Source organism: Propithecus coquereli, unplaced genomic scaffold (assembly GCF_000956105.1).
Source record: "Propithecus coquereli isolate 6110/MARCELLA unplaced genomic scaffold, Pcoq_1.0 Scaffold188, whole genome shotgun sequence".
Lineage (NCBI taxonomy): Eukaryota > Metazoa > Chordata > Mammalia > Primates > Indriidae > Propithecus > Propithecus coquereli.
In genome coordinates this window covers 4,392,101-4,409,379 of record NW_012143634.1, presented here as the reverse complement: position 1 = coordinate 4,409,379, position 17,279 = coordinate 4,392,101, and the positions used below count along the sequence as shown (strand labels likewise).

At 41.3% G+C, this 17,279-nt stretch overlaps 1 protein-coding gene across 1 annotated transcript in view; it reads right to left on the bottom strand.

Moving 5' to 3' along the window:
• Nucleotides 1-7,050, bottom strand: part of CASK (calcium/calmodulin-dependent serine protein kinase (MAGUK family)) — a 437,172-nt gene extending 430,122 nt beyond the window's left edge. Inside the window, exon 1 of the mRNA XM_012642796.1 lies at nt 6,847-7,050. Within this exon, the coding sequence (XP_012498250.1) occupies nt 6,847-6,905 (59 nt within the window). The 5' untranslated portion in view covers nt 6,906-7,050. The remainder of the gene's footprint in view (nt 1-6,846) is intronic.
• Between the last annotated feature and the right edge of the window lie 10,229 nt (nt 7,051-17,279).

Sequence of the window (17,279 nt, the reverse complement as noted above, 5' to 3'; positions counted from 1 at the left end):
CTCTGGAGAATGGGGATATGGTTGGTGGAAGAATGGAGAGAGACTCACTATTTTACCATCTATATTTTTAAATAATTTACTTTATAAAAACTAGTTAATAAAGAAAGTAATACAAAATTATTAAATCTCAAATTGGAAATACACATTAACTTCAAGTCAAACCACCCTCAGAAAAGAAATCTTCCCAGGGTAGAAAGTCAAAGAGACTCTCCTTATACTGACTTGGGCTTTACAACTAATAATACCTTAGTGGCCCCAGGACAGAATGAAAGGAATGTAGGTTCTATAGCATCTTGAACCCTGTAGCACAAATCCAGAGCCACATTTGGTGGTTCTAGAATCCTCATTGTCAGTTGCAACTAAAAATATAAAACCAAAAATGTGAAAGCAGCATATTTTATCAGCTTGTTGGCTGGGGTCAGGTACCTGCTCTGCAGCAGAAACTCAGTCTCTTGATTATTTAGGTGTGCAGTACTGGCAGACAGCTGAGATACTCACAGACTCAGCAGCTGCAGTTTAGTACATAGTTTTTAGAGTCAGAGAGAACAATTTCAGTATTTTTATCACAGGATATAGGAATAACTACCCTATGGAAACCATCCCACCCCACCCTACCCCACCCGACCCCATCCCCAAAAAACATCTATCTCTGAAACCTTATTACTTCTGGTTTGGCAAGTTAGGAGTAATTAATCAACTATTCTGTCCATTGGGGCAGGGGAATTGGAAGGAAAAACTTGGTGAGTAAAAGGAGTAGAGAAAGCTCCAAAACAAATTATATTTTGGACAGATGGCCAAGATTCTATATTTCCATTGCTAAATAATACATAGATTTATCAGTTAGTTTGGTGACAAATGCTGATATTTCATTAAAGAGAAAAAACAAAAAGAAAAAAGAAATAGACGAAAGAATGAATAGTACATGGAACCTCTACTGAAGAGGTAAAAAACTAGAAAGTCAAACAATTAAAATTTACAGGAAATAAACTCTGAAAATGAAGACATGTGTCTTTAAGGAAACCCAATGCAGTATTTTCACAACTTGAATCAGTAGGAGAATGCAGCATGAAATGAATAGACTTTAGAACCAGGTAGAATCCTTGTGATCTTGGGCAAATTAACACCCCCTCAGAATCTCAGTGTTCTCTGTAAAATGGGTACAATTCATGAGATAATACAAGCAATATGCCTAACATTAGACAGATAAATGTCAATTCCCTTTGCAAAGTAGGCATTAAGTTGTAAAAGATTTTTTTTTATTTTTAAGCAACCTTATGTTAAAGTTCCTTTAAACACAGTGCTCCTGCTACATTTCAAACGTGAGAACATTTACAAAAATGCAACAGTTCAAGAACGATCTCAAATGAACAAGGTATACCTGTTTAATTTATTAAGTAGAGCTAAAACTGGAGATGGAAGAATTGTCAATTTAAAGGAAATATCCAGGAACACAATTTAAGGAACATTAGAGATATAGTTCATCAGGTGAAAACTATTGCAGATACAAGGAAAAAAATGGAGGGAGGTAAACTGTATATGTCAAGTATATAGAAGCACGTTACAGTCATAAAAATTAAGGGAGTCCACACAGGAAGTATTTATGAAGACAACTTCAAACAACACGCCCTAAAGCAATCTGTAAAAAGAGGCCACGAAGTGACTCAAAGAAGGCTGTGTATATGCAGAAAAGCAACTGAGTAGCTCAGTACCCCCACAACGGTCCCAGAATCAAACCCCATCGTCAGGAATCAACATTGCTTCCCTACTCTCAATGAAGCCTGCCATTTGTAGGAATCCACATTCTATGGTTAGCAGGTTTTTCCCTCTGTGGAAGTGCAGCTTAACTCCCATGGCTTGGATTCTTCCTGGGCTACTAATGATTTAGCTGGTGATTGTTTCTTTTACCTTGTTACATGGCTATCACTGTGATCACTTCTTTCATGGAACATCTACTCATTTCTGGAAAATTCTTGGTTCCTTCAGGCTCACACTTAACCTTTTCCTAACATTAAAAACTAGTTTACCTGCAACCTCTAGTTAAAATTTCCAGGAAAGATTTTCCAACATGATGTAACATTCTCCCCGTGGTACTAGAAACCCAAATCACTGATCCAACCAATATCTGTGAAAGCCATAGTAATTAGCACAAATTGATAAAGGTGAATTTTTTGCTATGCTGAATTATATGCTTTACATATTATTAATCCAGTATTTACATAAAGGCTTCATTTAACTCAATTCTCTGGCTAACGGCATTATTGGAATCACAAGTATGGAATTTAAAGTGTACAAGCAACTTAACCATATTCTTTTAACAGAGTGTATGTGCAAACACAATCCATACTAAACTGATACATTTCTTAATATTAAATCGAGCCATTATAGTAGAAAGCCATCATCAACTGATATTGAAGCAATCCTTGTTCTGTGTTGTTCCAAACATCAGACAATCACCATGTTAGCATTATATGAGTGTCATAAATCAATGTGGATCTTAAAAGGCCCAAGAAATCGAACCAAACACAACCTAAAACTAAATTCTTACACAAGGCTCAGAGATACGAGTGCATAGAAGATAAAATCCACATTTTAGTCTTTTAGCTTCAACACCTTCCAGAAAATGCTTATGCTATTTGTAAAAATTGTAAGCCTCTGAAAAGCTAGTCCCAAAATACCACATACATAACCCAAGTTTTATACCAATGACTCTCAATCATAGGTGCACATTAGAATCACTTAGCTTTAAAAAAATACCAGTGACCAGGACCCACTCCCACAGATTCTGATTTCATTGCTCTGTCACAGGGCCCTGGCATTGATCTTTTTAAAAAGCTCCCCTGATGATTCTAATATGCAGCCAGGTGGAGAACCACTACTTTAAACTAATGCAGCCTTTTGAGACGATAATTGCTCTTGAGGTTGATAAACATGCTTTTTTGCCTTTTAATGAGATTGTATTAAAACTACTCAATTTATTCCATAGCTAATGAGGGACTTACACTGCAGGCACTGTAACAGAAAGATGGAGAAAGATGTGTAAGATACATTCCCTACCCTCAAGAAGCTCCCTATTAGCTAGGTAGAGAGACCCATAAATAAGTAACTGTAATTAAATCTAAGTTCTCTTGAGGTGTAAGCAAATACAGCATGCCTCCAAACTTGCATGTCATCCTTGAACAGGGGTCATGCTGCATCATTCCAATTTTAGTATATGTCCTACCACGGCAGGAAAGTCAGAAGTTACAGGTTACTAAATACCAGGGCAAATATTCAGCCAACACAAGGTAAAAATAGTGTGCATTCTGCTATTCCCTTTCACAGACACTGCTGTATCAAGAAAGTAGGCATTTTTCTATGTTTTAATTTGGATGATATGTTTTAAATTTCCTTCATGTAATATTACTGATTTTACACTTATCTATAAAACTTCAAATTTGCAAAAGATACAGTAAATGATCATGACATAAAAATTAGTCATTAACCTGTATTTACATAATGCCTTTCCTTTCCAGTAATTGCTACATTTGCTAAGACAAGAAGTTATGGGACTATGATAAGGTCCCATTATTGGAGATTTGTTTCAGTCACTTGAAAGATGTTATATGGAAAATGTTATAGAAACACTAGGCATTCAAAGGAGTTTTTGCTAGATTTTCAAAAATAAGAAACACAGGGAAAATGAGTTTTAATTTTTTTAAAAGGAAATGGCATCCTCCCAATATTCATAATGAATTAGGTACATGTTCCCTTAAAGATAGCTTTAACAAGGGTAAAGGCTGCAGCCACTGGAAAGAAAACATATTCCAAATAATGATCTTATACTTTAAAATCTCAACTCTATAAGTTGTCTCAACCAAGGGGAAAAACACATTAAAGGGTCTAAATTAAACTGGAACTTTCATTTATGCTACCCAGTAAGGCCTAGTCCCTAGTACACAGTGGATGAGTGAGTAGGTAGGACGGTAGGTAGGGGAGCGAGTGGGTGGTCAATTAGTCTTGAAAGGTGAAATCTATTTTAAAGTACCTTGGTAAAAATTTAAACCTATTAAGACCTAGTGGTGAAAAACACCCTGTGATACTAATTTGGTATAAAAGAAAATCAAAATTCTGTAGAACTTGGATAGAAATCCAAAAGGTTTTTAGTACAAGTGAACACCTTGAAGGCCTTTCCATTTAAATCCAGAGTTGAACAAATTCTAAGTTAAGATGTGTGCTGTCAAGGTCCCTGCAAAAAAAATCCCAAGCTAATTTCAATTTCCAGATCAATATATACTGAGACAATTTACCGGAGAAATCTTCAGCCTTTACACAGGATGAGTAACACTATCATTACATTCTTTAACAATAAAGCTACCTTGGATTCATTATTTCATGGAATGGCATTTTATAAATAGCACTGACCAAGTCAGATTTTGTAGGTTATGAATGAGAGATTTCACAGTTAATAGTAGTTAAGGTAGCCATAGAGTACCTATCACCTCAAAATTAGCTTGCTTTCCCTCTTTATGCAGCTCTAAAACAGAAGAAATGAATATAATTCTACCAGGGATGTTTTCTGAAAATATTCTATCCATTATAAGTCAGCAGAATACTGACCGTATTAATGTGATGCTGACCATTTCTTTTCGATATCCAAAGAGATCACACCATCACCCTTCCAGACCTTAAGGAATCAGAACTAGTTACCAAAATTGATTCAATGATGGCTATTTTCTGTCATCACAATATAATTAACATTTTAATCTCACATTTTTCAATTATGACTTTGCTGGCTCATTTATATCAGCTATAACTAAGATGTAACAAACATCATTCACCCACACATGTAGTCATTTGGAGGCTTTTGGGAAACACCTAATTTACCTTCACTGGGTACTCTTGAGAATGAAGAAACCAAGGAGATTTTTGATACATTTTTTCCTCTAGAACTGTGCTATTCACATGTGGCTATTGGGTACTTCAAATGTGGCTAGTCTGACTGAGGAACTGAATTCTGAATTTTATTTAATTTTAATTAATTTAAATTTAAATTTAGAAAGAGATACTTGATTCAGTTATTGGAAAACTTTTAAGCATGTTTGGAACAACTTGTGTATGTGAATCTACTTTTGCAAATGCAAAATTTTATTAAACCTAAATACAGATTAAGTATTTCTGATGAAAATTTTGCTTAGTGTCATGTCAGAATTGAGATGAGCTGATAGTGCGTAAAATACACATTGGATTTCAAGTATAAAAAAAGGGATATAAAATATCTAATTAATACTTTTTATGTTGATCACATGTTGAAATGATAATAGTTTGGATCTACTGGGTTAAATATTTTATTAAAATTAATTGCACTTATTTGTTTTCAATCTTTTTTAATGTGGCTACTAGAAAATTTTAAATTACATATGTGGCACATTGTATCACATTATGTATCTTTTGGACAGCGCTGCTCTAGAGCACTTCCACCAACCGCTTTTACCAGGACACATTTGGCTATCCTCCTAACAGACAGGCTGGTCATGTAACAATAGGGGCAAGGAGTAACATGTCTTCTCATCAGTTGGGTCTGAGTAAAGTGTGTAGCAAGCTCTACCCACGATTTCACCATGTGAGACAACACTGTAATAATACCTCAATATGGAAGAAAAAAATTAGTTATCAGCACTCAAACAAATTGAAATTGAGTACTGCAAACAACTTAAAAGAGATAGAGCCACCTGCTCTAAGGTCTTGGTTTCATTTCCCAACTGCGGACCTTAAAATAGACAATAAAGCACCGCTTCCAAAAAAAGAGGTAAAATATTTCAACGGTAGCTATCTAGCAATCCTTATTAAATAAGCAGAAATCGCTCTTAAATTTTATCTCTTCAACTTCTAAAGTCACAGAATACACGCTGTGCTAGGAAATCAACTTCAGATTGCCAGCATTTCCCTCACAAGCAAATTAGCAGGATTGTGCGCTTGGAATATTGTTTGACAAGAATGAAAAGGAAACTATTCAAAATAGATTTAAGGAATGGACAATTAGATGAGGAACCGCAGATTTAATTCTCAATCAGCACTGTGATTAATCTGATTCCCTGCTTTTCCCTAGCGTAATTATACAACACAGATGAAAGGATGAGCATTTGGACTGTCAGTTCTATATTCTAGACCAGCCCGGTGACTCAAAGCAGACGGCTCTACCACGCTAACCACCATCCCAACAACAGTCGAAGGGAGCCTCGAGCACTGATTGAACAGTCATTGCATAACGAGGCATTAAAAATTCGAATGCCCCCAACTCTTTCCACATTCGTCTACACCAGGAGGGAATTTGCTGAAACTGAACGCACCCCGTCTTAAATGACCCCCTCCAATCCGGGCATGGGGTGAACACAAAGGCATCTGTCTAATATCCTGCACAATAGACACACACCCCACAATTAAAAAGCCTGAACGCTCTTTCTCTCTTTCTCTCTCTCCACGCAAGCAAAAGAAATGCAAGCTGCTCTTTTCATAAATGGTCTATGGTACACGCAAGGTAACAATAACCTCAACTGTTCCCAGGAAGCAACTATAAAATTGGTTCTGCCACGTCCCTGTGCAACCGTCAGATAAAATGCAGGCAGCCAGCCCCACGCCTTACAGGGTGGCCAACCTCTGCTCGTTGGCCTCAATGGATCGCTGAAAACCCCCCTAGACCCCAGGAGACCCAGGTACACGTCTATAAATACTACAGGGTGAGGAGGACCAAGGAAGCAGAGGGGAGGGAGGAAGGGAGGGCAGGGGGCAGGCCCGGAGCGGGTGCGGGAGGACCCGGGCATCACTGAATTGCATTTTTCCACACTCCCGCTCCCTCGCGTGGAGACTCACTTGCCGATCACCTCGCACAGCTCGTACACATCCTCGAAGAGCACGTCGTCGTCGGCCATGGTCCGGAGGGGACAGTGGCCGCAGTGTGGAGGGCTCCGAAAACGGGGGTGGGGGCGCCCAAGAGCTCAGTGCCCAGCCCCGGGCTCGTCTCCTCCCCTCGGGACCCGCGAGCCCTCGGTGCTGAGGACTCTCGAGTGGGGCCGCGAGGCCCAGAGACTGCAGCGCCTTCCTCTGCTGGCGACCGCCCCGGCGCGGGCGGCGGGGCCGGGGCGCGAGAGCGAGGGCGGCCCGGGCCCGGCGCCGCCCGCCCGCCCGCTGCTCCTCGCGCTGCTCGGGCCGCTCTGCCCGGCGTGCGGATCCTCGGGGACCGCTCGGCGCCGCGCTCTCGGCTCGTCAGCCCGCGCGGGCCGCGAGGCCGCGACCGCTCCCTCTGCCCGAGGCCGGCTCTGGCGCGGCGCGGGGCAGCTCGGGCTACAGGGGGGGCCGCGGCAGGACCGTGGAGGGAAGATCGCCTCTGAGGGAGGTGGCGGCGGCGGATCGGCGCTGGGGACCAGGAGGCGGCGGCAGAGACGCTCCCTCCTCCTTCTCCTCCTCCCGCCGCCGCCGCCGCCCGCCCGGGAGTGGGAGGGGGCTTCGCCGGACTAGCGCTCTGTGCGGGCGAAAGCCGCGGCCACCGCCTTCTGCTCCTCCCCTCCGCCTCAGCAGCCGACCGGCTTGTGAGCCCCGCGCACCCGCCTCGCGCATACACGCCCTCCTCCCCCTTCGGCGGCGCGGCTTCCAGAACCACAGGCCCCGCCCACTCCAGCCCGTCGGGAGGCGGTGGCCCAGGGAAAGAGAATTGAGTTGAGTAGCGCATGCGCACGGCGCCAGCCGCGTCACCGCGAGCGGGAGGGCGCTGGGATTCTGGAGGGTGCTGGGGGTTGGCAAGTGGGGCGCGCAGGCTGCAGCTGCGGAGGCGGGGCTGGCTGGGGTCGTCACCTCCGCGCCCAGCAGCCACCAAGCCACGAAAGGGGCCGGGGACAAAAGGTCCACGGCCGCACGCACATTGTTCGGCAAGAGGCTCAGAACTCTGGCCGCTCCCCCCATTCTTTTGTAATCGCAGGAAGCCTTTCCCGGTTTTTTGCTGGGAAAAGAAGCAGGGAAAGGGTGCTAATGAATGGGAAAGCAAGAAGGGAGGTGGAGAGAGGTTGTCACTCAAGACCGTGCTCGGCAGCGGATGCTTTTAGTGCCACCCTGTCATTCCTTAATGAAGATGAGGGCTGGAGGAGGGGGTTCGTCCAAGAAAAGGACCAAACAAAAACTGTCTAGGAAGGTGTGCAACAACAAACGGTAATCTATAGAAACAGCTTCTCCCGCGCTCTGTCTCAAACTCAACAAATATCTATCCGGCGCCCACCCTTGCTAGAGACAACCTAGAGAAAGGTCAGGAAGGCAGGAACATACCGAGACTTTAAGCTCCTTTGTATATTGTCTCCAAGCCCAGCACCTACTCTGCTTTCTATTATACTCCCTATAAATGTAGACTTAACAGGATAAAAATGCAACTAGAGGGAGTGGATGCACAGGGTCAGGCAGGGAGTGAGGCTCTGGGTGTTGCCGCTGTGCTAGGTTGCGTTCAACACCAAGATTTCTGTTCAACTGAGCATGTGCAGAATGAGCCAACGCCATCAGACAGGTATATGCCTCAGTTGAAGACCAATAAAAAAAGTCTTTGTTCCTCCGCACAGCAGAAGTGCCCAATTAGTTCATAAGTCAGCTTCCAGAAATCATCTGATAAAATTCTCAGTGCAGTAATTTAAAAAAAAATTAGTATTTACCAAAGTGGAGAGGAGGCGGGGTGGAGACTCAGCCTATTTTCTCTTCAGAAACGTTTCGTGCAAACCCTTGACCACTCCTTCAAGAGGCTGAGAGATTTGCCTGTTAAGGATTTGGGTACTAAACCTTTTTTTTAAAAATGAAGATCAGAGGAAAAATATAATTGCACAAAAAAGTTTTCCTCTTTTCACAAAGAGCTTGTCCATTCGCTAGAGAAATGGGCTTCGGAACTTGAGGAACATCGCTTCCTTTAAGGGTCCAACAGTTCCACGTAACTCACCCCAGGTTGGCATGTCCAACTCGCTATGAATAAGGTGTCACTCCATTCTGCCCTGAGGTGCACAGCGACCCTCACGAGTCACCTTGTCAGTTTCACTTCTTTTCCCTAGCCCAACTCTGATGTATGCCAAAGCGTGTCGACTTCATTTTGAAGTTTGTTATCTTCCACGGGACCTATGCTCAGAAGTAGAAAAGGACAATTATAAAAAAAAAAACAGAAAAGAAAGTGGAGGTGAGAAAAGACGACTGCAAAGATAGGTGAGCTCTCTGCTCATGGAATCACAGCTGGTTTGCATCTGGAAAGAGCCTTAGAGGTCAGCTGCTCAACTTACAGATGTGGGGGGTGTAGTGATTACTCTCCCAAGAGCCATCCCACCCTTCTACCGTAGGGTAGCAGCTCCATGTAACCACTCAGCTGGAGAGGTGGGCCCTGATTGTTTAATCTATAATAATAAACGCAGCCCCCTCACCACAGTGATTGGCCTAACTTAATCAACTCTTGACATTCGCTGGTCACAGGCCTTGAATGGTTCAATGTCTTCCAATCAGAACAAAGCTCAGGACTTTTCCCCCTAATCAGAACTTAGATCTCCCAGCTCCCAGTGTGGTATTTAGTCATACAGAAGTTCTCTGCAATACGCATCCCTGAGAACTTGTACCATGTATGAGGGCTAGAGGTAGGTCCTCTCTGCTTCTGGGACTAAAATAACCAAACCTTGTGAATAAAGTTAATTTTTCTCTGAGTTTCTTTCAAAATCCACTACTCTTCCAAAAAATAAGCACAAGTATAAGTGGTCAGGTGTCAAAAATTTAGTTCTGTTTTAGTTTCCACAAAGAAAACGTTAAAGTAACTAAGTGCATCAGTTAGATTGTATTCAGAAGTTAATTAATAACTGAATATTCAACTAACAGTAGCTTAAACAAATGGGGGGTGTTCCTCCTGTAGCAAGGGGTCTGGAGATGGGTAGTTACTAACATTGGATCAGCTACTCAACAATGTCATCAGTGACCTAGGTTCATTCTTTCCACTCTGCCATCCTTGACATGTTAGTGAGTCTCATTCTCAGGCTTGTCGCTTCACCATCTCAAGATGGCTGCTGCAATTTCAAACACCAAAGGCAGGAAGCCAGAGGGCAACAAGGGCAGGAAGGGCCCTTTTTGCTCCCTCTTTCATCTTTTGTTAGGGAAGGAAAATATCTTTTTCCCATGTCATTGTCCAGGACAGAGTCACACAGCAACCCTCACTGCAAGGGAAGCTGGGGCCTGGATATTTTGACTTTTCCTGTCTCCTTATCAGAGGTGGACAAGGGAGAAGTAGGTGGGGAATGGGTTTCAGGAGCCAATCAGCAGTATTTCCAATACTAGGACAATTGCCAATGAAACAATTCTATATCTTCATCTAATGTAGATATACCTCTAGTATATAACTCATAAGCCTCTAAAAAATTCAGAAACATCTAAAAACCCACAAAGATGGAGTTGATGCTAAACAAATGTAATTGTCAGCTGTTAGTGCAAATCTTCAATGATTTTGAGGTGTCGGACTTCTTCACAATTACATTAGACGTTCTCAGGTTGTGTGGCTCCCACATAATTTCAGCATGGGGAAAACACACTCTAGAGAAATATTAGCATGAGGGCCACACACAGAGGTCGGTGTGGTGCAGGGCTAATTTAGGCAATTTAGAGTTCAGCCTCACTCTGTAGTGTGATTGTTTAAGCATGTAAATTATTACTGACTTAATCGATAAAATTAAGAATGACACTGTTTTCAACTGGAATAAAGTTATTGTCCTCGTGGTATGAATAGGATGTTCTAAGCTCAAATGAAAGACAGCATCTGTCTCTCCTGAAAAAGCTACATCTATTAGACTTATAGTCTGATGTCATGTTGCAAGTTATTTATTTTATATTTATTCAATGAATGTTTATGCTAGGCACTGGGGCTACAGCTACAAATAAGGCAGAAATGGTCCCTGCCCTCTCTGAGCTTCCTTCTAAAAGAAAACAAGTGTGAAGCAAGTAATTACAGCAAAGAGGACCTATGGGTCAGGGGAGGCCCAATTGAAGAAATGTTTAGACTAAGACTGAAGAAAGTGTAGAAATTAACCAGGTGAAAGGAGTCAGTTGATTTTAGGTAGAGAGACAGCATTTGTGAAGTCTTGGAGGTGAGCAAGAATATGCTCTTTTGGAAGAAGAACATGTTCTTTTGGAGAAGTAGGTCATGGCTGGATCATAGAGCGTAGAAAGAAAGAGGCCAGAGAGAGTTAGAGAAATAAGCAAATAAGAGGGAGTTAGAGAAATAAGGCTAGATAGCGAAAGGTGTCAAACACCATTTTAAAGCGTTAGCCCACTGAAAGACTGCAGATTTCAGTGGTACTAGAGGCTTATGTGTAGACTGAGTCCCCCAAAACCCATGCATGAACGGAATTCTACTTTTAAGTAATTCTTCCCCTTGCACTTGGTACACATTGTTCTCTCCCTTAATTACTTTAAAAAATGCAAATACGGGGGGAGGAGGGAGGAGGGGATGGGTATATGCATACACAAAGAGTGCAATGCGCACCGCCCGAAGGATGGACATATTTGAAACTCGGACTTAGAGGGGAGGAGGGGCAAGGGCAACATATGTAACCTAAACATCTGTACCCCTATGATATGCTGAAATAAAAAAAAAATGCAAATACGCCTGCTGTAAATATGAAATCCTTTAAATGGTTTCAGCAGACACTGTAAGTGCTCCATTCAAATCCCCTCTGATCTCTTTTACCATTTCTGTATGTCATAGCCCAGCTTCAGCATATTTTTGCTTCCAAAGCCTGTGCCTGTGATTTCAGAGGACTTTCCGCAAGCTATTGGAATCATTTTGCCCACATGGTAGTCTGGGAGTTTAGGTCTCCCCCATCTGGCTATTAGCTATTAGGCAGTGAGCAGTAGTGCAGGAATGTGAAAGCCCAGCTCCCTTGACTGGGGAAGGGGGGACAACTCTGTGGGGTTACTCTAGAGCTCCCCTGTGGGATCAGGCTGAAGCTACCCTCCCCAGGACTTTGCCTGAAATGACACCCTTGCTTGGCTCCCTCCCTTTCTCTTCCCTACTTCTCTCATGCTCTAACAAGTTTCTACTGGGAGCACTTCCTTAATAAATCACTTGCTCATGAATTCCCTATCAGGATAGGCTTTTGAGGAACCCAACATAAGAAAATGGTGTTTCTCAAAGTGACAACTGCATCAAAATCACATGAGAGTTTATGAAAAATGTTAAAAATGTCAATTCCTGGGCCCCAACCAAGACCTACTGAATCTGAATCTCCTGGAGCATGTTGCAGGATCTGTATTTTTATAAGCTCCCTAAGTGAGTCCAGTACACCTAAAAATTAAGAGCCACTGTCCTAACACTGGCTGCTGAATAAGCTCTCGAAAAAAAAAAAGGAGCAAGAGTTGATTTCATCACTAGGGTGGAGAAGCCAGAAGAAATGCAAAAGAACACTCCAGGCAGCAGAAGAGAACTGGAATACAAATGTGTTTCCTTCCCAATTTCTTCTGGTGAAAGTCCTGTAAACCTCTGTCTAAAGATTCATTTTGCCTTTCTTCTTTTAGTATCAATGAACAAGTCACTGGAAACTTTTGACAGCGGAAACAATATTGCCTTTGGAAACAACACAGTGTCACTATACACTGAACATGTAGCTTAAGAGTTAACCAAAAGATATCTATTCACTGAACCATTTATGATCACGAATACTCACTGGCCTCCTGAGGACTCAATACTGTGCTGTGTGCTGATGGGGACTATATTAGTCAGGATTGTTTCAGTTGTAAGTGACAGAAAACTCAAAACAGCTTTAATAATTCAAAAATCTATTGCTTCACATAATCGAAATGTCAAGATGTATGCTAGCTTCAGGTGAGGCTTGATCCAGGACTCAAATGATATCACTGGAGGTCCACTTTCTCCCAATCTCAACATTATGCATTCTGTGATATTGGCTTCATACCACAAGGTAGCCCTCACAGCTCCAGGCTCTCCCCTTGAGATAGTAAAGCGGGTGCCACTGTTTCAGACTTTACCTCCTTATGCATCCAGGACAAGAGAAAAAGTCTTATCTGGTAGCTCCTGCTCAAGTTCTAGGATTCACTGTCTCTCATTGGCCTGAAGTGGGGGCACATGACCATCCCCGAACCAATCACTGTAGCCAGGGAATGGGAGTCACTGAGTAATTTAACCAATCAGGGCCCACCATTGAGCTGGGGATGGGAATAGGGATAGTAAAAAGCCCCAAAGAAAATCAGGACACTTTTAGCAGGAAAAGGGCAGAATGAATGGTAGGAAGGCTCCCTGTTCTCCTAGTCACCCAAACACTGGCAATGACTTCATCTTAGCATTCTATATCTTTCTTCACGTTCAGCTAGTCACCATATCCTGTCAATTTTTCTTTCAAAATTTTGGTTAGATCCCCCTTTCTTTTCCATTTCTTCAGTCTCCATCCCAATCCACTTCCTCATCAACCCGTACTTAAATGTTGCCCCACTTTACTCCCTAGGTTCCTGCCTTCAACTGCTTGTCCTGTCCTGCTCATACCGGGGAGGCTCAATTCATGTCCATGAGAGAGAATTCTCAGCATCTAGAACACTGTCTGATGTGTAGTAAGCATTCAAAATGTATTTTTTTAATGTTGAAAGAATAAATGGATTAATAGCCCTTATCACTTCCTGGATGTCTCTTTTACTCATTTTGTTTATAGCCTTTTTTCTTTCACCTCCAATGCGTAAGAAGTGTCTGGAGCATAGTAGGTACTCTCTACATATTTGTTACATAAATAAATGACTATATGTTTATTGAGTTAGAGAATCACTCATAGTTAGGAATAATTAGGAAGAGGATGAGGAGTCAACAGAAACAAAGTGGTTGGATTCTTAGGGAGAAAATACGTAACAGAAGAAACAAGATTTTCACAGAGGAGGGAAGAGTCAACAATATAAGAATTGAAAAGGTTTCAAAGACAGCAGGGACAGAGAAAAGGGCACTGGATTTATTTCTACTAATTGAAAATAGTTCTACCAGCTATCTTTTGTGTTGGAAAAATAAATTAAAATCTCACGTAGCATTGGAATTTTTCCTGCTGTCTTAGCTAGGAGAGATTTCAAAGGTAAATGTAGGAAATTAAATCTCCTCCTTAAATTCTTTTGTCTGTATTTCCTGGTACTTTCTTTCCAGGCTGCCATGAAACTGTCAACTACAAGGTAAAAATGCACAATGAGCTGCAGTATGTTCAATGGGCGACTTCTATTGAGCCCAGCCCTGCCTAAGTTGCAAAGAGTCATGTAAGTCACCCAAGCCCCAATAGAAAGGAGTATAATTTACTATGCCAAGTGCACTGTGGAAAAGGTCAAGTGATTAATAAGTCACCAATATGAAATACAAGCCTATCAACACTGGAAGGTTTAATCATTTACTCTCCTTGGCGCTTGAGTGAAGCAGATCCTTTCTGGGGGGGGGGTCTTTTCTGGCAGCATGAGTCTGCAAAACTCTCAAGAAGATATTTCCTTCTTATCGTACTTTCTCATAAAATGATATCTTTTCTTAAAAATGGAGGCTCTTTTCCTGAAAAATCTTTATTCTCACAGAGGTAATCTATAATGTCAGGATCTGCACTAATAAGATGTTTTCCATTTTGGTCAAGAGAAAAAATATACAGGATGTTTGTGGTAATTCCCAGGTCTAATAGGAAATCTGTAATGATACTTTGCCTTATGTGTCCTAGTCAAATATTTCCCATTCAAGCTTATTTACCCTTGTTATTGCTTTTAAATTGTCTTGTAAATGGAGACAATAGCTAAGAAAGTAACCTTTTTAGAGATGATAGCAAAGCCAAACTAAAGGGAAAAGATGGAGATTCTAATGATCTGTAAAGAAATAACAAAAGGACCATTTATTGAAGGCTTATAAATGCCAGACACTATGCATTGATATTACACATATTTCATTCAATCCACATAACAACCTCATGTGGTAGATATTATTGCCCTCATTTTACAGATGAGGAAACCGAGACTTGGAGAGAGGTTGAGTAATGTGCCAAGGATCACACAACTGGAAAGAGATGGGACCAATGTTTGAACCAAGTCTGCCAGATCTCAAAGACTAAATCATTGTGCACTCTGCCATTAGCTTTCTTGTGTTTCTCTGAGGCATTAAGTCTTTTTTATGGTTTGGAATTGCTTGTTTGGCCCTGCCAAGTCTCATGTTTAAATGTGATCCCCAGTATTGAAGGTGGAGCCTAGTAGGAGGTGTTTGGAACATGGGGGAGGATCCCTGGTGAATGGCATGGTGCCATTATCGCAGGAGTGAGTGAGTTCTCACTCTTAGTTCCCAGGACTTGTTGTTGAAAGGAACCTGACTGCTCCTCCTTCTCCTCCTCCTTCTCTTCCTCCTCTTCTTCTTCTCCCTCTCTCTCTTTCTCCCCCACTATGTGATGTCTACACACTGGCTCTGCTTCCACTTGTGGAAGCAGACTGAAGCCCTCACAGAAGCAGATGTTGGCACCATGCTTTCTTGTACAGCCTGCAGAACGATGAGCCAAATAAACCTCTTGATATTACAAATTACCAAGCCTCAGGTATTCCTTTATAGTAATACAAACTTACTAAGACAGTCTTATTTTCATTTTTTTCAGATTAAGCAATGTATGCTTCAGGCAAAGGGTACAATGGGTTGAATAATAACAGCAACAACAATAATAGTTTCTGCCTATTGAAGTTTTACTTAGTGCCAGACACTGTGGTTAAGTGTTTTTCAAACACTTATTTGCTCGATCAATAAAACTTTATTCAGCCTTTATTATGTACTAGGCACTGAAAGTATAATAGTGAGTAAAATCAACAAGAATCCTTGCCCTCTTGGAGCTTGTATGTTAGTGAGGGGTACAGACATGAATTGAATAATAACAAAAATAAATGTATAATTATTTTGGCAAGAGTGCCAAGACCCTTCAATGGGGCAAAGGACAGTCTTTTCAACAAACAGTGTTGGGGAAACTGGATATCCACATGGAAAATAATAAAGTTGGAGCCTTACCTTATACCATAGTCAAAAATTCACTCAAAATGGGTCAAAGACCTAAATGTAATATCTAAAACTATAAAACTCTTAGAAGGAAACAGAAGAAAATCTTCATGACATTGGATTTGCAATGATTTCTTGAATATGATATCAAAATCACAGGCAGCAAAAATAAAAATATAAAAATTGGACTACATTGAAATTTCAAACTTCTATGCATCAAACAACACAATCGATAGAGTGAAAAAGCAGCCTACAAAATGGGAGAAAATATTTCAAATCATATATCTGATAAGTGATTAATATCTGGAATATGTAAAGAAGTATAACTCAACAACAAAACACCAAATAACCCCCTTTAAAACTAGGCAAAGAATTTGAATAGTTATTTCTCCAAAGAAGATGTATAGAAGGCAAAAAAGCTTATGAAAAGGTGCTCAACATTAGGGAAATGCAAATCAAAACCACAATGAGATATCATCTCACACCCATTAGGATGGCTGCTATTAAAAAAATAAAAAGAAAATGAAAAACAGAAAATAAGAAGCGTAGGTGAGGAAGTAGAGAAATTGGAACCTTTGTGCACTGTTGGTGGGAATGTAAAATGGTGTAACTGCTATGGAAAACAGTATGATGGCTGCCTCAAAATATTAAAAATAGAATTACCATATAATCCAGCAATACCACTTCTGGCTATATATCTAAAAGTTTGAAACCAGGATCTCAAAGAGATATTCATATACCCATGTTCATAGCAGCATTGATTCACAATAGCCAAAAGATGTAAGCAACTCAAATGTCTGTTGGCAGATAAACAAAATGTGGCACATGCATACAATGGAATATTATTCAGCCTTAAAAAGAAGGAAAATTCTGACACCTGATACAACATGGATGAACCTTGAGGACATTATACTAAGTGAAATAATCTGGTCACAAAAAGGCAAATAATGCATGATTTCTTTTATATGAGGTATCAGGAGTAGTCAGACTCATAGAAACAGAAAGTGGAATGGTGGTTCATAGATGCTTGGGGGAGAGAGAAAGGAGAAGTTGTTTTTTAATGGGTATAGAGTTTAAAGATGAAAAAGTTACGGAGATTGGTTGTACAACAATGTGAATATACTTAACACTACTGAACTGTACACTTAAAAATAGTTCAGATGGGGCCGGGCGCGGTGACTCACGCTTGTAATCCTAGCTCTCTGGGAGGCCGAGGCAGGCGGATCGTTTGAGCTCAGGAGTTCGAAACCAGCCTGAGCAAGAGCGAGACTCTGTC